We start from the raw sequence: 21,106 nt of genomic DNA on the forward strand, positions 1-21,106 counted from the left end.
TATTTTTTAATATTTTCTACACTACTAACACTTGATAGAAAAATATTATATGGAAAAAGTAATTTGGGTTGTGTGAATATAATCTTTTTTTTATTTTTTTTATTTCTTCTCTTTATCCAGAAAGAAAAAAAGGATTCAAAAATAAACAAAAGGGGAACAAATTCCCTCCAAATGATTGGTAGCCCCTCCTCTCTCTCTCTCTCTCTCTCTCTCCCCCTCTCTCTCTCCCGCCATAAAAGTCTTTCTGACGACGATACCACTGTCTCCCAATTACTCTCTCTCCTCTCTGTCGCTCGCATTTCTTCCCAGATATTTCCTCCTACTACATTGCCCCTCTCTCACTTCTCCACAACACATTCCATCTATCTCTCTCTCTCTCTCTCGCAATCGGACGACGGAGGAGCTCTCAGTGCTCGTTGGAAGCTCGAGTCGATTTTCGAACGAATCGGTTAGCTCTTTCTTTCTGAATGCAAACTGTCTTTCGTTTTGCTTGATTGAGTGTTGGCAACTGCATTGAATCTCGGACTGTTCATCGAATCGGATTGCTGTCGTAGTTGTACTGATTCTTGCGAGTTAAGTCAGGATTAAGCGTTTCAAGAAATCATAATATATATTTATTTCAGTTTATTGCGAATCTTTTTAGGCAATGTAATAATTTTAGGAGCAATTTCGTTTTGTTTGTCAGTAAACGTGGGTTAGTTTTACTTACTATCCTCAAGTTTAGCAAAACTCGCTTTTACTACACTTTTTTTTTTTTTTGATAAATTACACTTTCATACCTTAGGTTTGGGGTCTATTTCAATTTCTTTCAACATCACTATTTTATTTTAAAATAATACTTCTGTTATATTTTCCATCTATTGATCTGTTAAATGCTAATATGACTACTACATATATGTCACATGGCAAATCAAATTTAAAAAAAAAAATCTAAATTTTCTCAAAAAAAGAAAAAAAAAATTGAAATCAGTGCCCCCCCCCCCCGGAGACCCTAACCCAGAACCCAAAAACCTGCAAGAAGAAGAAGAAGAAGAAGAAGAAGAAGAAAAAAAAAAAGTCCCAGTTCATCCCACTCGAGCCACCCCTTTCTCCCATCCCCCATCACCCACAAAAATTCCACCCGAGATTAGGTGGATCTACCACAAAACCAGTCCAAAAATCATCTCAAACTTAGAGTATTTTCAAAACCCACCCATACTAAAAATCACGAGATCCTGACCTGAGAGGGGCGGGGAAGGGGGGAAGGTCGCGCGGTGCCTGGGGGGGAAGGGAGGTGGGTCGCGGGAGAGGGGGACGAACTGGGTTGGGGGTTTTTTTTTTTCCTTCTTCTTCTTCTTCCTGCTGATGCTGCTGCAGGTTTTTTTTTTTTTTTTTTTTTTTCATTCTTCTTCTTCTTGCTGCTGCAGCAGGTTTTTTGGGTTTTGGGTTAGGGATAGGGATGTGGGTCGCTGGTGGGGGGATACTGGGTTCCATTTTTTTTTTTTTTTTTTTTTTTTTTGAGAAAATTCAGGTTTTTAAAGAAAAATTATAAAATTATTTTATTTGCCACATTGCAAACATTTGGCAGCCACGTGGCATATATGTGGCAGCCACGTCAGCATTTAACAGATCGATAAATGGAAAATGTAACAAAGGTATTATTTTGAAATAAAATAATACTTAAGGTATGAAAGTGAAATGTTTTGAAAATGTTGTAAGGAATTGAAATAGATCCCAAACCTAAGGTATGAAAGTGTAATTTACCCTCTATTTTTTTTTTCATATCTAAACTTTTATTTATCTAATACTTTTAAATTTCGTTAGACTTTCTTCAAGTGATTGATTAGGTTTTTACTAACTTCATTAGCTTTAGCCTTTAGCTATTCTAATCACTCATTAGTTTTATGTTTTTGGATTGCTTGGTCAGGTTACAAAACTATTGAACTTGATTTGTCCACTGGAATACACGTAGGATGAAATTGTAATTCACAAAAAGATTAGGGTATAGGAAGCTTCAGGTTTCCAGCTAGTGGTAGTTTTCACAAGGTCAAGTTTCTTATGTTACAAGAATTCTAACCTTCAGATTAATCTGAAATGTTTCCTGTTCAAATTTCGATGAGTTATTTCCCCATTTCTTTTTGCTGTTTGAAATGCAGTATCATTTTTGTTATTTGTCACACTGTAATCAATTTAAGGTAGGGATGAAGATTTCGAATTTAAGTACATAAGAGACAGACTTCTCTAAGCAACTTGACAATAAAAAGTTTTGTTTGTTTTCAACCCCACGGCACATTAGAATTTCAATTTTTTAACAGCCCTTGATGTGATTCTACTAAAATTGCCCCATGATGTGTGCCCTTTTTACTGTCCAAACCCAAGAGAACTTGCTTGCTTAGACTGGATGAAATTGGATGGTTAATTTGGTCCAAAATTCAGGATATCGCATCAAACCGGGGGCCACACAACTCTGTGTGCCAAAGCTTTATGTTTGCATGTGTGACAAATTTAAGTTTAGCTCTGCATATTCTCTGACTAGGTGAGTGTTTCAAGAGCTTTGCACCATAGAAAGTAAAAGAATCCCTCCCCTTATCTGATCTGAGCACATCAAAGCAAAGCAAAGCAATATTACCAATTCCACTTGGAGAATGCATGACTTATATCAAACGGTACACACCGTCACAATGGCGTCCACATGTACTTATTTTATGTGTAAGTTTTTGTTTGCATGTTCTCATTTTGTTATCACAGGACGTCAACTGTGTGTCATATAAGTTGTTTTCCACTTGGCTTGCTGTAGCAGAGAAGAAAACAACACACTGAGCGCTGCATGCACAATTCATTGGCCGCTTCCTTCCATTTAGTCACATGTTTGTGGTTGTTTGTCACCCCCTTTTCCTTTTTCTTTTGCTTTTCCATAAGAAAAAAGCCAGAGAGGAGAGGACCAGAAAATCTTTATCATCAGTCAAAAGATACTCTGAGAAGAAGATACTTAAAAAGTTCTGTGCCGTAATTTGTTCCATGACAAAAGGTTTTTTTTCTCCTTTTCCAACAAGTCAATGAAGGTTAGCGTTTTCTTTTTCCTCTGTGTTTTTGTGTTCATGTTTAATTACCTTATTTTATATGCCACTTTGATTGCTGGATAAATCAGAAATTTGTTTCTCTTGCAACCATTGTTGGAATGTTCAAGTTTTTCTGGTTGTTTAAGGTCCAATAGTCCCTTCCGAACGATAGAGAGGTCCTTACTTTTACCTAGATTAATTGCAGATTGTAAACGATCGATTCTTGATTAGGAAGTGATTATAGAAACTAATTAAGTGTTTCTTCTTATCCGAGTGCCGTCTTGATATAGTTTTTGCCTCTAGACTTGGCCTGATTATGGTGTTTCCGGTCCAGCTTTCGGACATTTGGTCCCTGCTAGTAGGGACTCCAAAGCTAGAGGAAAAGAAGAATTGTCACCTTGTAATTGTTGGTGCTTAATTAGTCCTAATTAAAATGCTTAACAGATCATTATACTTGAATACGAAAGTGTCTGATGCTTCTTCTTGGTTTAGTAAATAAAACTTGTGGTCGTAAGCATTGTCGCTGCGTTATATTTCATCGTGTTTAGTCAATGTTCGACTTGTCTGTGGATGAAATGATGCCCTGCTAAGAATTTCGACCTAAATGTGGAATGAGGATCCTCTTCGGATCCACTTTATGAGGATCCAGGTGATTCTTTAATCGTATCCGTTCATCGTAAATCGTGTAGCTAGTTTTCTTCATGTACTATTTGTGTTCAATCTAAATAAAAAATTTTAAATGATTTCTAACTGCATGATGTACGATGAATGGATACGATTAAAGAATTCACAGAATCTTCACAAAGAGGATCCAAAGAGGATCTTCATTCCTAAATGTGTGCTTAATTAGTGTTTTATTCTTTGGTCCTCAATGATTCTGTCCCTCAACTTTATGCGCAGCCATGTCCTTTTTGGTTTTATAATCTAAGAACCAAATGAATGAATAACGTGTTTGCATGTTCTAGCTTCTTTACTTTACTAATTTATTAGAAGAAAATGATTTTCACACACTGTTTTTTTTACTGTACACTCTTGTTTATTTCTCGTCTTATAAAAAAAAGTTAAAAACAATTTTAAACCGGGTGTATAAAATAGAAAAATGATGTGAAGAAATCATTTGCGAACTCGAAATTGCTTCCTGTGTAGGCAGAATAATTTGAACTTAATGCGTGGAGAGCAAGCTGTGTTACCGACATGTCAAACAACCTAATCAGATGGAGTGTGTTGTGACCACATTGTAGTGATGGAAATTCCATCAATTAGCAGTTGACACTTCAGTCAAAATTCTTGTTTTCGTCAATGTTTGTCTGCTGTTTGTCCTTATCAGAGACAAAAAACTATTGCTTCTTGAAGAAAATAGATAGAAACTAGTCAGATGGTGCTCGCCTTGATCTTTCCTTATAAGAAGAAAATAGATAGAAACGCCCATTTTCACAAGTGTTACGGTAAATATAGCAAATCTCGTAAGATTTTCGATTAAGTATATAGTACTATTTTCCCTATAAATCTTTGAAAATCGAAGTCAATTTATAGATATATAGGATCAAAATTGCTAGAAAATATTGAAGGAATCCTTATATTAGAAATAATTTTGTTTTCCTTTCTTATTAAGTCACGTTTCTTGACTGCGAACGACCACTCCAAACATTCCTTGCCAAAATGTATGTCATTCAGTATTTTAGGATGTGAGTCATGTTACTATAGTAATAATTTAGTGATGTGGTTTGCCCGTATCACCGGCTAGAAATCAGCCACGAGTCCACGCATGATTGACTGTACACATTTTTGAAGCCCAAAAGTGTGTCGTCCACTATTCTATGATGCGGGTCATGTCCCTATAGCAACTTTGTAGTGATGTATTTTGCAGAGATTACAATTAGAAACCAACTATGCGTTTTATGAAGGTCAAATATTTGTTGTCCAAGATTCTAGGACGTGATACATTTAGCTATGTACTTAATTTGCATAAATCATCGGCCAGCAACCCTTCAACATGCGACAGCCCTAACATTTTGTAAAGCCCAAATGTGCGTCTTCCAGTATCCTAGGGTGTTGGTTATGTCGCTACCATATAGCAACAATTTGGTTGATGTGCTTTGTCACTCTTGTCAGTGTTTGTTGTTGTCTTACTAATAAAGTAGGTTAACAATCATCGATGGATTATTAGTTAGTTAACTGAGACGAGACGAGCTAAAAAAACTATTGAATCTAAATAGGTTAGCTGTTACACTGCTATGCATAGGATGCTACCTACCTTCTTTACTCAACATTTGACTTGTAGATTCCATTTACACATTTGGTAAATGTTTTGAAATTAAAAATTCTTAGGTAATATGTAGATAGAATCCCAAAATTCTTGAAGTTTTTTAGGACAAAACAATTAATTAATAAAAAAATAGGAGAATTAAATTTTTATATTTTTAAAACATGAGATTATATCGGGTTTTTATTTGATCCAAAGTACCAAATTTGTTTGAGATTAAATTGGATGGACCTTATATTGTTTATTCTTAAGATGCGTGTTGTGTGCTTTTGCTAATTTAATTTGTTAAGTTTAAAATAAAACGATAGAAAAAACAAGCACGTGTTTTTTTTATTTGTTGAACAAGAACACGTGTTAACGTGAAAACTGGTCTGACAAAAAGAAAATAAAAAAACAACAACAATGCTTATCTTACTGAATGGTGTAGGCTGTATGAATCTTATAACGGCATTATGTTCGGTTTTGCGTTAAGTCTTCCACTTCAAATACTCCATGTCTTTAATTTCTTAAAGTTTTTTTCCTGTCTTTCTAGGTTTTCCTCCACTCCTTTTATCTTAAGGCTCTGTCTCATAATCGCATTTTCTAATCAGAGCGTCTTCGGTTCACATGTCTGAACCACAAAAAAAAAATGACGTAACAAAAACGACATGCAATGAAGTGGGTTCCAGTTGTTTTTGGTTGGTCTTTAGCAACAAACTGTTATCAAACTTTTGTTCCGGATGAGATAAATATCGAGTGAGAAGATATTTCTTTCCAGTATATACGCACATAAATGTTTTTATTTAAAAAAAAAATGTAGAATTATGTAAGCGGCAGAAATTATCTTCATATTTCACTCCCAAAGAAAAAATGAAATAAAAACTTTTAGATTTTCAATTAATTAGTTGCTAATATAGCAGATTTGTATAAACCACTAAGCAAAGTATTTCTGTTTCTGCCCGGTTTGGGTATAAATTTTTCTGTTTACAACATAATGATTGGTATCTCCTGCATGGCTGTAAGGATTTCAGTACCTTATAACGCTTACATGAGGATATTGTTGCTCCTTCGTTTTTTCTCTCACTACGTTTTCAGATTTTGGAGATTACCATCTCTCTCTTCCCCTCTCTCTCTCTCTCTCTCCCTCTCAAATCCAGTGACAGTGTTTTAGTTGACATCCATCTCCAAAGGCATATTTTATTCAAACTCAAGGGGAGAGGTGGGTTTCTAGAGAGAATTCAAGAATTGTTAGTTTTAATATTTATCATTTATTATTTATTTGTCTCTTGTTTTGTTTGTGCTGGTTCTGAATTCTCTGGGCAGGATTAGGCATGCTAATCGAAACAGTATATGATATTGCTTTCTCAGTTATTTTTTCGTATTTCGGTGTCTGTTGTTGTTTCGTCTGTATGACGTTCATAACTTTTTGGCTGAGAAAACCAGAGAACTCCGCCACTAGCCGAGAGCCGTGGGGTTTATTCTCTCTGTCTTCTCCTGTTACTGCCATTTTTTACTCTTTTGCCTTTATGCTTTTAACCTTTTTCGTGTCGATTTTATGAATGTGAGTTTTTAAATTGCTACTTTAAAAGACCACGAGATAGCGGTAGACCCCATTTTTCGTACTGTGGATCATGTTCTTGGCATGATTTTTATTTAATATTCCAGTAAGCCTGCTGTCACTTTTATTAGTGTGCCAAGATTATCATGTACTGTTGTAGAGATGTCCTTATTATATTCAGACCGAGTGCGTTATGATTTTTTGCTCCTGGCATCCAAAATGTCGAAGATTTTTGTTTGGCCTGTGGCGATGGTTTGATGACTTTGTTTGCTTTAAACGGAATGTAGGACGCAGTTGTCGGAGGATAACTTGTGTTAATAAAGTTAGAAGGGAGGGTTCACTACTAGAGAGAGCATATGCCTGGGAACAAGTACAACAGTAATTCGGACCACATCCCACCAAATCGACTTGAACGGCTCTTGAGAGAAAGGGAGCTAAGGAAAAATAACAAGGGCTTGAACTTGAATGAATCATTTGAGCCTGAGTTGCAGTTAAGAGAAGATGAAAACTCAAAAGCTGCCTATGTTGAACAATTCTTGGAAGGGGCTGCAGCTGCAAGGGCGCTTAATGAGGGATGCGAAAAGCAAGAGCGGAGGCCTAGCAGGCAACGACTGTTGGTTGTGGCTAACAGGTTACCGGTGTCTGCAATTAGGAGAGGCGAAGATTCATGGTCTCTAGAGATGAGTGCAGGGGGTCTGGTCACTGCACTTTTGGGTATGTGGTGTTTTAACTCTTCTTTAAATAATAAATACTGATGACCGGTTTAACATCGATCTTTGTTCCTTTATCGAAGTTTCTGTTCCCGTGTCTATCATTTTCACAAAGGGGACAAGATTTTCATCAGTGATGATATCCCCTTCATTTTAATTATGATTTGGTAATTAAACTGCAAAGATGAACCTAATTTGTACTGGATGGTTTTTTATTTTTTCTGCAGGTATAAAGGAGTTTGAGGCAAGGTGGATTGGTTGGGCCGGGGTAAATGTGCCGGATGAAATTGGACAGAAGGCACTTACTAGAGCTCTCGCTGAGAAGGTCCAAATTTCTGTACCTGGATCTCTTTTAAAACTGAAATTTTCTGTCATTCATAGACATAGGTTCAGCTCATTTTCACTCTTGCTTATGTATACAACACTTTCCGGTGTAAATGTCCATGAAATTTTAAGATGGCTGTTTTGTTCCTTGCAGAGATGTATCCCAGTTTTTCTTGACGAGGAGATTGTTCATCAATATTACAATGGCTATTGCAATAATATTTTGTGGCCCCTTTTCCATTACCTTGCACTTCCACAAGAAGACCGACTTGCCACCACCCGGAGTTTCCAGTCACAGTTTGCTGCATATAAGAAGGCAAATCAAATGTTTGCCAACGTGGTTAATGAGTACTATGAAGAGGGTGACGTAGTTTGGGTCCATGATTACCATCTTATGTTTCTTCCAAAATGCTTGAAGGATTACAATAGTAAAATAAAAGTTGGTTGGTTTCTCCACACCCCTTTTCCTTCTTCTGAAATCCATAGGACATTGCCTTCACGATCAGAACTACTCCGTTCAGTTCTTGCAGCTGATTTAGTTGGGTAATTATTCCTTACATTCTGCACCAGTAATTAATTTTCTTTGCAGTTTACTTTGCTGATGATAATTGAGAAATGCTGTTACTAGACATTTGGCATATCTTTTGAATCTATCAAGCTTGGTTGCCTTTGCATCTATCATTGAGAAGGTATTTCATGTTGCAAAAACTAATGACATCTTCTATTCCTCAAATGCTTAAAACTATCTGGCTTTCATCCGCGATGCATAATATTTAGGTCTAGCCGTGATATTCTGTTTCTTTTGTGCTGGCATGAGGCATGATATGGCTTATTGTATTTCACATGGTATAGAAATTTCAGAAATAGAAGACCCCATTTATGTAGAAATAATGTGTTCTGACCATTGCCTTCATTCCTCTTTTGAATTATGCTACAATCATCCTTAATAACCATAAAACATTAGAATATCTGATCGGTAAAGCATAATTCAATTTCAATTGGCAAAACAAGGAGGCAATAATGGGGTATCCAATTACTAGGAATGGAATAGTGTTAACAGCTTTAGTTAACTATAAATTCATCGAATTTCTATTGGTACTTTGAGATGTTGTGTGAAGTGATTTCATGCACAAAAACCTAATATGCATAGCGACTAGAAAGTTTTGTGACTTATTGTCTTGTTTTTTCAGTTTTCACACTTATGACTATGCACGGCACTTTGTTAGTGCTTGCACCCGCATTCTTGGACTTGAGGGCACTCCTGAAGGAGTTGAGGATCAAGGGAGGCTTACTCGAGTGGCTGCGGTCTGTATCTGTTCAATTGTCACCTGTTATTTTCTTGCTTTTTGGTATTCTATCTTTTAAGGTTTCTAGTATCCTTTTATACAACGTTTAGCGTTTAACAAATTGAGTGATATACGCACATTGGAATCTAATTCTAGCTGTACTTGCTACGTTTTAATTTCAGTTTCCTATTGGAATAGATTCAGACCGCTTCATACGTGCACTTGATGTTCCTGATGTCCAAAAACACATTAAGGAATTAAAAGAACGGTTCGCTGGGCGAAAGGTAAATGTTCTTTTGTTGTTTCAATGATCCTAGACACATGTACAAATCCGCCTTTCATCTCTGTCAGTGAAATCTGCCAAACACATGGGTAGTTTTAAAAAGTAGCACGATCAGTCTTGCAACTCAAATGCAGAAGTTTATTTCTTTTACCTTCTTTATTTTGGCATCATTACTCCAAGGAACTTCACAAGTGAGTTCGTTTTCGAAAAGGATGCCGGGAATAGAAGCCTTAGAAGCTTTTTTTTTTGTTTTTTGTTTAGGGTCTTCAGTGAGGAAAAGCAAATCAATTTAACCTCTGATCAAAAAGATATACCTTGGTTATATTTCATCTCTTCAACAAGTTTAGTAATGAGCATAACGGCCCTATTGTTCCAATGGAAAGAACCTACGATTAGCTTTTTGGGAAATTTTCAAACGAACAATTTCGACGAAGTCTTTCAATTTCTTATTTACTATGTACGCCGTTTTTTTCTCTAGTTATGACTCTCTTTTTTAACACTGCAGGTAATGCTAGGTGTTGATCGCCTTGATATGATTAAAGGGATTCCTCAAAAGATACTGGCGTTTGAAAAGTTTCTTGAGGAAAACCCAACTTGGCGTGACAAAGTGGTTTTGCTGCAAATTGCGGTGCCAACAAGAACGGATGTTCCAGAGTGTATGCCCCCTCCTTAGGATGCTTTGTCAAGTGTTTTTTGTACTCTTAGTTGCATTTAGAATAAGCTAGGATCTATATATTCGTTTCATTTCTTTGTTTTATCTTAATTGTGATGTATAAACTACTTATCTTGCATTTTCACAGATCAAAAACTTACAAGCCAGGTTCATGAAATTGTTGGCCGAATAAACGGAAGATTTGGAACTTTGACTGCTGTCCCAATACATCACCTGGTATGCCCTTGATTTTCTAAGTAACTATTCCGCAACATGTTATTGAAGGGGCCTCGGTGTATGACGTTATTGGTCTGTCTTTATTAACATTCTGTATGATAATGGCATATTAGGAGACATAATTTAAATTTGAAAATGCTGGATTCATGCCACAAGGGTCATTAGTTGGTTAAAGTTCATCTGCAGTGGAATTATATGTGTCCTACTTAGCACTATGCGATAAGGTGTAGTAGTTTTGTAGCACCTTATTAAGGAGTGCCCCCTCACAAAGGGGGTCGCAGTGACCAGCCCCGGGCGACTGTTTACCAAAAACACAGGTCTCTGCAAAGTTGTAAGACCATGTATGGGGGATGACGCTATTTTATTTTTTTAGTTTTAGACATTGGGTTGGCTAAATAAAATAAATACTAAAAAAAATTAGAGGATTCATTGATAGCAGTTGTTTTTCTTACATATATCAAGTTTGCTGGGGATTTGAACGAATACTTCCTAACCAATTCTTTTTTTGTCTACAGGATCGTTCTCTTGACTTTTATGCATTGTGTGCACTATATGCTGTAACTGGTACTATTCTACGTACTCTGGCTCTGGTTCCCCGTTTCTTTTGACCCATTTTTTGCAAGCAAATAAGTTCTCAACATAACTTTTCAGCTAGTATCTGAGAAAATGTACATATAATTTTTCATCTAGTAATATCTTCTTCTGTCCGTTTGTTTTCGTTTTCAATTTGTCCAGATATAGCACTTGTGACATCCCTGAGGGACGGAATGAATCTTGTCAGTTATGAGTTTGTGGCATGCCAGGATGCAAAGAGAGGGGTCCTTATTCTGAGTGAGGTAATAACTAAAAATTTGCGTGCTTTGTTATGTTTGATCTTCACTCAAAGTCTCATATCTACCAATTTGGTGAACTTATCTTTTGTTTTTATAGCTGTCATGTTACATGGCTTGGATCCGATACATGAAAAGTTTATCTGATTTCAAAAAGCATACAGAATCATCTTTAAAAACAACCTAATATTTGGTCTTTAGTCTGCTTTGACACTTCCTGGTCCTTCTGTAGTTTGCTGGTGCCGCACAGTCTTTAGGTGCTGGAGCAATCCTAGTGAACCCGTGGAACATCACAGAAGTTGCCAATTCAATTGCTCAAGCATTGAATATGCCCTCTGAAGAAAGAGAGAAGCGACATAAGCATAATTTTTTACACGTGACAACCCACACTGCACAGGAATGGGCCGAAACGTTTGTAAGGTATGCATGCTTGAGTGTCATGTGTTTAATTCTTTAAGCACAAAACTATTTCTTTGCTACGTCTAACGATGGTAAACCAACATAATTTAACATGATTCTTAGTGATTCGTGGCATACATTTTGTTTTCCTCATCTTAACAGTTTAAGCTTTCGAGGACAATGTAAAACCTGTAAAAATTTGGCAATAATGTGTTTTCTGACTTGAAATTGGAAACATATCTGCATATGCAGTTTCCAATAGATTGACCCTTACAAAAATCCTGAATGGCATGCTTGTATTTTAAAAGGTAGTATAGATGAATTATGCACTGAGAATTGACATTCATATCACTATTTTTCAGTGAACTGAACGATACTGTTATAGAGGCACAATTACGGACCAGACAGGTGCCACCATCACTTCCAAACCAGGACGCAATTCAAAGTTATTTGCAAGCAAATAATCGATTGATCATACTGGTATGTCATGGGAATGTCCCAGTTAAGAAGTAATGTTCATGTACCTCTATCAAACCTTTTGCTATCATAGGTATCTACATGGTATTCAAATTTTAGCGGATTTTCATGGTATTCTTGGTCAAGTATAGGAAGTGTGATGGAATGCTCAGGTTTCGTATTGGTAATCAGATCTACTTGTACACACCAAATTTCGCTCCCCAAATTGTAGGTTTTGGTTATGCAGCATGCCTTTCTTTGCTGAGTAAACTGGCAGGCTGGCAGCATATAAAGGTTTCTTCCATTGAAGTGTTTGACATTTTAAGTAGCCAATAATACATCAAGTCTCTTACCAATTTTAATACAGTGAAGTATTCAGCTATCTCATCGATTGTGAGACTCTTTATTATCCATTCTTCGGAGACCATGAAGAGCTGAATTTTCTTCCTGAGCCCAGTTTGTGTAGGCATCACAGTTAAAAGATTTTATGGTTTTAGCATCTGGTTGGCATTTTCTTTCATCCATCTGATCTTTCTGGTGATGGGAACTCAGGGATTCAACGCGACATTGACTGAACCAGTGGACACACCCGAGAGACGAGGTGATCAAATAAAAGAAATGGAACTTAAACTGCACCCCAAATTGAAAGAAACCTTGTCAGCACTCTGCAATGATCCGACAACAACTATTGTCGTCCTCAGTGGGAGTGACAGAAATGTCTTAGATGATGTAATTCATCCATTTCCACATCTAAGTTCTCTTACCACCCTTGTCTTATCCCTTTTTTAATTAAGGTGTTTTTACAGAACTTTGGGGAGCTTGATATGTGGTTGGCAGCTGAAAACGGGATGTTTTTACGCCTTACAAAGGGAGAATGGATGACAACAATGCCTGAACATTTGAATATGGAATGGGTTGACAGTGTGAAGGTGCTCGCGTCTTGAATTCAAGTTATATTCGGTTTAGTTGTATCCTCGTTTCTTCATCCTTATAATGCTGATTTTATTTTTTCAGCATGTTTTTGAATATTTCACAGAGAGAACACCGCGATCACGTTTTGAACTACGCGAAACTTCCCTTGTGTGGAATTATAAATATGCAGGTATAGCTTATTTTTTTTTTTTTTTTCAAACCATCCAACCAGAAAAAGAAATCGGTTTTGTTGAACCCGATTTCACTTGGACTAAGTTTTTTGAATAAGTGAACTTTTGGTTACTCTAATGCCTACTTTTTTCTGTTTCTTTTTCACCTTATCATAACTGCAGATTTTGATTTTGGAAGACTTCAAGCAAGAGATATGCTGCAGCATCTCTGGACTGGCCCGATTTCTAATGCCTCTCTTGATGTTGTTCAAGGTAGCCGGTCTGTTGAGGTTCGAGCAGTTGGTGTGACAAAGGTGAGACTATGATGCTTTGCCTGTGAAAACAGTTGAAATTATTTTGCTGATACTTTTCAAACAACTGTTTCGTTTCTGAAAATTCTCTTTCGGTTCAGGGTGCAGCAATTGACCGTATATTGGGAGAGATAGTTCACAGTAAATCCATGACGTCCCCCATTGATTATGTGCTGTGTATTGGACATTTTCTTGGCAAGGTAACTTTCTTGTTCCACAAGTCATGCGTTGTCTCGTCTCTGAACTCGTTATTTGAGTCATATTCTGAAAGCTTTCTTTCTGATATGAGGAAAACTCAGAATGTGAGGTTAATCCTTCATTGCATGCTATACCATCATGTTAAAGACTCGAAACCCTCGTTGTTCGTTGATTTATGATAATTTTTCTGGCATGGGAAAGAGTGTTTATATGCTCTAACTTCCAACTGCGGAAAATGGAGAACATTTGATTCAAGTGTTTGTTCATATTCATTTCAGGATGAAGATGTGTACACCTTTTTCGACCCAGATCTTCCGTCTGGGCCGATTGGTCTTCCAAGAAACAAGATACCCGATGGACTAAAGCCAAATGAGAGAAGATCTTCTTTGAAGGCTCCGGCAATCAAAAGCGGGTCAAAATCATCTCAGAGCAAGGCGCAACGGCTTTTACCAAACTCTGAGAAGAAAAATGCAAATCATAACACCACGAATCCACGATGGCCATCTCCAGAAAAGATTTCGTGGAACGTACTTGATCTGAAGAAGGAGAACTACTACTCTTGCTCTGTGGGGCGGACTCGCACAAATGCTCGCTATCTATTTCAGTCCTCGGATGATGTTGTCTCGTTTCTGAAGGAACTGGCCAGTGCATCTTCCGCAAGCGTTTCATCTTCCGATTGAGAGATATAATGCTCTAGGATTTCTCGAAAGTGTAGCTTCATATGTTTCTGAGTACTATTACATCGTAGATATTTCTAATGCTTCAATTGAAGTATTAGATTGAGTGACAGAGTAGGTATTGAAAGCATCTAAACCACAGTGACAATTAAAGACTTGGGAAGAAGAAGAGGAAGAAGAAAAACACCACACTTGAAGTATTATCCTTACTCAAATATGCAGTTCTTTTGCTCCATTTGTCTCCACTTATTTGCATGTGTCATTTCCACTATCAAAATTGGAGGGTGATTTTGCAATCCCCTTTTCTCCTTAGGCCATCTCGAGCCAAGGGCAATAGGTTATTTTTACTTCGGAAATGTGCAAAGTCCGTCTCTCACGAGGAAGCTATATTCCTAGTCGACAAGAGGTTATATCCTATCCTAGTCAACAAGTAGGGTTGGCTACTTGTAGCCCTCGAGTGGAGTGGGTCGCATTCAGCCCTCTGACATGTTTTTGGTGGGGCCCACGTGGACTTCATATCTCTCTCTACTCCTCTAAATCTAACAAACTATAAGTAGTATAGTTCTATAATTCACGGAGAGGAACAAAAATAATCAAGACTACACATTAAAAGATATATTTTGTGGGGACATATATCTTGGAGGGATAAAGCATAGCCCACCGCTCTTTAGTCGTGCACTAGTCCAGATGGCTTTACGTAATCTTTTCTTTTTTTGTAATCATTAAATTAAATAAATCAAAAAAGAATCAATGTACAAATCAAGAGGAATGCAAAAGGTAAAAACAAGAGTGCAGAAATCAAAATTTGTTAAGAACTCGCGAATACAGTTGCCCCTTAGAACCAACTTGTAACGGCAGAGTTCCCAAAGATGTACAATTTTTCTAACGTTCCCGAGGCAACTTTGAGTTTGAGCCACCACCAGATCGTTAGTCGTGACAAAAGCAACAACAGAGGCAGAGTCGAACAGATCTCGCGGCGAAATTGAACGGATTGGCGACGGAATCGAACGACGCTTGCAGCGACGACCGTGCTGATTTCTTTGGGCTTCTCAAATTTGTTTGGGTTTGTAAGAGAGAGGAGTGAAGGAGAGAGGAAAGAGAGGAGAGCGGGAGAGAGTGAGGACATGGCGAGAAAAGATGAGAAAGAGAGGGGGAGGGCAGAGGGAAGATGCGAGCAACATAGCAAAAGCCACTTGTCCTAAACCCACACACACACACACACACATTTATATAAGCTGAATTCAAGCAATGCATGAACGAGTGTATACACACACACACATTTATATAAGCTGAAAACAAAAGAATTAAACACCACAACCTTCATTGAACAGAATGTAAAAGAAGTTTACAGAAGTATATCTATCGGGAACCGAATCTGTGGAAAGTTTTTGTAAAATGAAACACGAAGGAAAGTAAGATACACCGATGAAAACACAGAAAGCACACTTAGTAGAATTATACCCAACACCCTCTAGGCATACAAGAAATAATGGCAAGGCTAAAAATGAATAATGAGTGATACTGATTCAACTAAACTGAGGTAATCTAAGCATATATCACCTAATATGGATGGTGGAGGTTTTACCGAGCTCTATAACTGAAATTTGCTTACACCTTCTTGTTTGGTTCAAAGACGTACTTGATCAGCGACTCCTTGATTGGCAGCAACTCGGGGAACTCTTTCTTCAACTTGGATGCATCCATTTCATTGTTGCTTCGAGCTGCAACTATGACCTTGGCTTGCTCTTCGAGTGTGAAGTTAGCCCATGTGAACTTTGGGTCAATGTATTGCTTGTACATCTCCAGGATCTCATTATGGCTTACGACACCAGGGTTTGTGAAGTTCCATATGCCCCTCAAGTTCCGCTTTGCCATCTCAATAGAAATGGGTATTAACTCATCCAAGATGGTCATGCTGTTAGGAATGTTTACCACTTTGTTATAACGAGAGATCTTGGTAATGAAGTTGCGAGGGTTATTCAGGTCAGATGAGATGGGCATCCGAACTCTGAGAGTGCAGACATTGTCAAATTCTTTCAAGAGCTCCTCAACCTGATTAAAAATAAATGACAAACGTAAGACTTGAGAAGAGGAAGAATAAAGAAAAGAGAATAAAACCAAGAACTCTCAGTGAAATGTACCATGGCCTTGGTTTTTGAGTAGTAAGAACCATGGAAATTGGGTGTGTCCTCTTCCTTGAACCCAATTCCCGAACCTTCTGGATGTTTAGCATCATATTCAAATATACACCCAGTAGCATAGTTCATCATCAGGAGTCCATGCTCTCTGCAAACATCTGCCAAGGTCAAGGTTCCAGCAACATTGACTCGAATTGTTTCTGCTTTATGAGATTCGCACCAATCAACATTAGGTCTACCAGTCAGACCAGCAGCATTGAACACATGGGTTGGCTTGACATTCTGAATATCTGCCAAGAGTGATGAGCGATCCTCTAGACGCCCTTTTCCATATTCATAAGGAATCCCTTGTTTTTCACATAGCTTCCCAAGTACACCCCCAATCCAACCAGTCCTACCATAGATCAAGAACTTATAGGGAGGTTTACGAGGAGAGCCACTGGCTTTGGAAGGTCGAACCAACATTCGGGGATTACTTGAGACAAAAGATTCAGATTTGCCCTCTTCAGAATCTTCCGAAAGTCTCTCAATCCCACCAGGCATCATCAGCATTCGAGGATGAGGTAGCAGAGCCCCAGATACATCACCCCACCAATCAGGATTCTGAGTGTACCATTCTATAGTCTTCTTCAACCCATCTTGCCACTGGGTGCGCTCTGACCACCCCAAAATCTTCAGCTTCTCATCATCTAGGAAATACCTCTGATCATTGAAAGGTCTGTTTTCAACAAACTTGATGTTTGTCTCCGGGTCAATTGAGAAAAGTCTGCATATATCTTTGGCCACATCAATAACTCTCCTTTCCCTCTTTGTTCCAATATTGTACACATGTCCAATCTCTCCTTTGTGAAGAATGAGCTCAAAAGCCTCAGCAACATCCTCACAATATAGATAGCTTCTCACGTTAGAACCATCCCCGTGAATGGGCAGAGGCTTCCCTTGCATGGCCAACAGAATGAACTTCGGAATCAATTTTTCAGGAAATTGATTTGGTCCATAGACATTGTTTCCACGGGTAGTTATAACAGGCAATCCATATGATCTGCCATATGCCATAACAAGCATTTCCGCTCCCGCTTTTGTTGCGGAGTATGGATTTGTTGGGAGAAGTTGAGATGCTTCATGGTTTCCCACAACAGCATCTTCATCAGTCTCACCATAGACCTCATCTGTGCTGACATGGATGAACCTCTTGATTTGTCCAGTAACTTTGCATGCTTCTAGGAGAACATGGGTGCCATAGATGTTGTTCTTTGTGAACTCAAGGCTGTTACCAAAGGAGTTGTCGACATGGGTCTGGGCAGCGAAATGCATTATGGTATCAATCGACTCAGTGATCAGGAGATAGTTGACAAGGTCAGCACTGGCAATGTCCCCCTTAACAAACTTGAAATTAGGTGATGATTTGGAGGGAAGGAGGTTTTTCAGATTTGAACAATAGTCAAGCTTGTCAAGCACAACAATCTTGTAGCCAGGGTAACTGCGGATGAGCCGGTTGGCAACATGAGATGCGATGAAGCCAGCAGCCCCAGTTATGAGGATGTTCTTGGGGGTATATGAACCCATGTTGGGGAAGCTTCTAAATATCAAACATTAGAAAACTACAATGAGAACCGAAGCTAAAACAATATAACAATACATACCAAAATACATAAACTACTGAAAATCAACAATGGAGCTAGAAGAACATGTAAAGCAAACTTTCCATTTATCCCATAACCCTAGGTAAAACGACATTATCACGACACTGTAAACAATAGGAAATAGATAATTCAAATGACAGATCCCCTTAGTTTATAACAAAACAGAGCTACCAAAATTACATATAAAGTTTCTAATTTGGTGATTAAAAGCGCAAAGTCGCCAAATCAAGTGCACCATATACAGCCAATTTCTTAGAAATGACTCATCAATATCTTAAAGAGTTTCCAACACCTCATTATATACTAAGGATTAACTTTTCTTTTATGTTTTTTCCTTCCCTTACAAGCAAGTAAACATGCCCGAATCGGTATCAAACAGAAGCAAGACCACAACACATCACAAAAACATTCACTAAATCCTATCACATCTAACACAACCAATACATCAAATTTCAGATCATACATATTCAGAAACAAATGATCACATCAAATCATCCAACCCATTTGGACTAAACACGCAGACATCAGAATCTCTTCCCCATTCATGACAACCCATTTCTCGTTTCATAGATCCCAGATCAAAATTGAGCAATGCCATGTTAGTAAATCAAAGCGTAATAGCAAACCCAACACTCAAATTCTACATATTTATCACAGATCTAACGTTTCAAAAGTACCCAAATCACAAATATCACAACCAAAGCAATGATCCAATACTTTGGCCACATGAAATGTAACAAAAAAAGAAAAAATGCAGAAAAGATAGTAATAAGCTTACTTAAAGATTTAGCTTCGATCAAGATCGACCAACCCAGATAGAGATATTCAGAGACGAAGCCTCAGGAGGCAAGCGAAGAGAGAGGGAGAGATTCAGGCAGAGAAATTAGAGAGAGAAAAATGGCCAAGGATTCATCTGTGAAAGAAAGGAGGTGCAGAGCCTCTGTATGTATATATAGGCCCTCCGTAAATCTTAGAAACGGTCCCGTGGAAGAGACCGAATGACCGAAATGCCCTCCGACGGTTCAGCAAATTACAACGGCACACGTTTTGTGGGCCCGCCTCTTTTGTAGGGGCAGGCTGGGCGCAAATTTTGGTTTGCAAGTCAGAATTGTGATTTTATGACGTCAAGATCATTGGATATTTTGGTCTTACCAGGTGAACTTCTTGACAACACCCAATCAAATTTCGACACGTATTTTACGCTAAGGTTTTATTAGCCGTCGAGTAATGTAAGTAAATTGTTATTGACAGTTGTTCACGCGTCAAATGGCTGTTTAAAACTACCATAATCTTTCATGATAAGATTTTTTTTTTTTTTTTTTCGTTTGACTTGTTTTATTTTCAAGATGAGGGTGTTTGAAATTTTTTGACATGTTTTGCTGGTGTTTTTTTCGTCCACATTTTGAAATAATTCAGAATTCAAATCTCAAAGCGGGTAAAATACTAACCACAGTTGCACACGCGTTAAAATTGTTGTCGAAAACTAAAGTTTTTTTTCAATCATAAACGTACTATGACATGATTTTATTGTTATTTTGCCTCTTTCCTTCCAATTTTGATGGAAAAGATATTTGAAATTTTTGGATATGCTAGCACAAAAAGTTTAATGCCTAATTAAAGGTGAACAAATAAGGTTGATATTCCTTGTGACCATATTAAGGTTGCATTTGGATAGGTTATATTAATTTTTTTTTTTAATATTTGATAATATGTAGATCTTACAATAGAATAGTATAATAATTTGATTTCAATTCGCAATTAGCGAATCAATTTTAAAATCTCTCACTTATAAGTAAAGATTTGATGAAGAGATTACATTATTAGTACTGTTGATTAAATGAATGTGGACTATAACTGATGGTGGCTAATAAAACTGGATTTATATCGAATTTTCTCTTGTAATAGCTGTTCACACAAGAGTATATTCTGGCAGTCAGACAGTATGCTAGCTAATTAGTAATGCGTAAGCACTTACCAGGAATTAATCATCATACTATATATTATTCAATCATCTCTAATTTTCTGGGTTGTAAAGTACCGACATAAAAGATCACACATTCTAATATTCTAAAAATGTTCACGTTCTAATAGTCTAAACATGTGCATATGTTGCAAGCTAATGTATAAAAGAAGTAATTTACGTGTGGAATGAGAGAAATGGTTGCGAATTTAGGTAAGAAATGGAAAGCTATTGTAAAATGAGATTCTTTTGAGATATCTTAGTTCGAAACTTACAAATTGACAAGTTCGAGTCGCTCATTTTAAAATTTACGACCCCATTAGTACATTTCATTAGCCTACTTCACACAAATCAAGGGTCTGAATCTCTCTTTCTATTTCTTGAACTGTTCAATTTTTTAGTCCGTCACTCCGGATTGCAGGACCTAGAGTCAATCAAGATGGCTTTATTTGCTATTGGATTTGACTTGCATAATCACATTTATTCAATATTGACTACAACACAAACCACCCGATACAATTATAGACTAATTTATTTTAATTGTGAAGGAGAATGATAAGGAAGGAACAACGTATTTGGCAATTGTGATGATCATGATAAGGTGGTGGTGAGGTACATAATTTATTTTTCTTTCTCAAAATCTTAATTATATTTTATGAGTAATGGTAGGTAGATTAAATTTGTAAACAAAATAGTATGTCACCAATAATAAATAAGTACGTTAATCAACACTTAAACAATAATTTAATCATCAACTTCCATGTCCTTTAGTTTAAAATATTTAATCTTTATATTTAATATTTCTAGCATTACCCATATTTTGTACATATCTTAAGTTTTTTATTTTTTTAGATCGTGTTCTTAACAATTATTATGTTTTAATTTTTACAGAATTCAAGCTAATTATTGTATGTGGGTTTTTTATTTCCTGAGATATTCTTTATTAACAGTCTATCAAAAACATGTTACAAACTACACTGGTTTTTACATTTTTAAAATGAAAAACTGTTATATAAAACGTTGCTATGAGCATTTTCAAATGAGATGTCAAAATTCTAGGTGGAATGTCACTGTGCATATTT

At 37.2% G+C, this 21,106-nt stretch overlaps 2 protein-coding genes across 6 annotated transcripts; one reads left to right on the forward strand and one right to left on the reverse strand.

The window, feature by feature from the left end:
- Window positions 1-261: 261 nt before the first annotated feature.
- Window positions 262-14,518, forward strand: LOC137742351 (alpha,alpha-trehalose-phosphate synthase [UDP-forming] 1). Of its 4 annotated transcripts, none has more exons than XM_068482199.2 (18): window positions 262-448; window positions 7,126-7,552; window positions 7,776-7,873; window positions 8,027-8,415; window positions 9,063-9,177; window positions 9,341-9,442; window positions 9,947-10,097; window positions 10,242-10,330; window positions 10,846-10,894; window positions 11,066-11,166; window positions 11,393-11,580; window positions 11,922-12,039; window positions 12,568-12,744; window positions 12,822-12,944; window positions 13,030-13,117; window positions 13,281-13,411; window positions 13,510-13,608; window positions 13,885-14,518. In XM_068482199.2, the coding sequence occupies exons 2-18, from the start codon at window positions 7,195-7,197 to the stop codon at window positions 14,284-14,286; spliced, it is 2,778 nt and encodes a 925-aa protein (XP_068338300.2). In that variant the 5' UTR covers window positions 262-448; window positions 7,126-7,194; the 3' UTR covers window positions 14,287-14,518. The 4 variants fall into 4 exon arrangements, with proteins under 4 accessions (XP_068338300.2, XP_088535291.1, XP_068338301.2 ...); XM_088679165.1 differs by lacking the exon at window positions 262-448 and adding an exon at window positions 2,777-3,041; XM_068482200.2 differs by lacking the exon at window positions 262-448 and adding an exon at window positions 6,056-6,499.
- A 1,069-nt stretch (window positions 14,519-15,587) lies between these two features.
- On the reverse strand, window positions 15,588-19,163 carry LOC137741730 (trifunctional UDP-glucose 4,6-dehydratase/UDP-4-keto-6-deoxy-D-glucose 3,5-epimerase/UDP-4-keto-L-rhamnose-reductase RHM1). 2 transcript variants are annotated; one of them, XM_068481442.2, is made up of 3 exons: window positions 18,843-19,163; window positions 16,425-18,000; window positions 15,588-16,335 (listed from the first exon to the last, which is right to left on the reverse strand). In XM_068481442.2, exons 2-3 carry the CDS (start codon window positions 17,985-17,987, stop codon window positions 15,892-15,894), a joined length of 2,007 nt encoding a protein of 668 aa, XP_068337543.2. In that variant the 5' UTR covers window positions 17,988-18,000; window positions 18,843-19,163; the 3' UTR covers window positions 15,588-15,891. The 2 variants fall into 2 exon arrangements, with proteins under 2 accessions (XP_068337543.2, XP_068337544.2); XM_068481443.2 differs by having other exon boundaries at window positions 16,425-17,997; window positions 18,843-19,048.
- Between the last annotated feature and the right edge of the window lie 1,943 nt (window positions 19,164-21,106).

The sequence above is a fragment of the Pyrus communis genome, chromosome 11 (assembly GCF_041283825.1).
Source record: "Pyrus communis isolate YQ-2024b chromosome 11, ASM4128382v1, whole genome shotgun sequence".
In the NCBI taxonomy this organism is placed as follows: Eukaryota; Viridiplantae; Streptophyta; class Magnoliopsida; order Rosales; family Rosaceae; genus Pyrus; species Pyrus communis.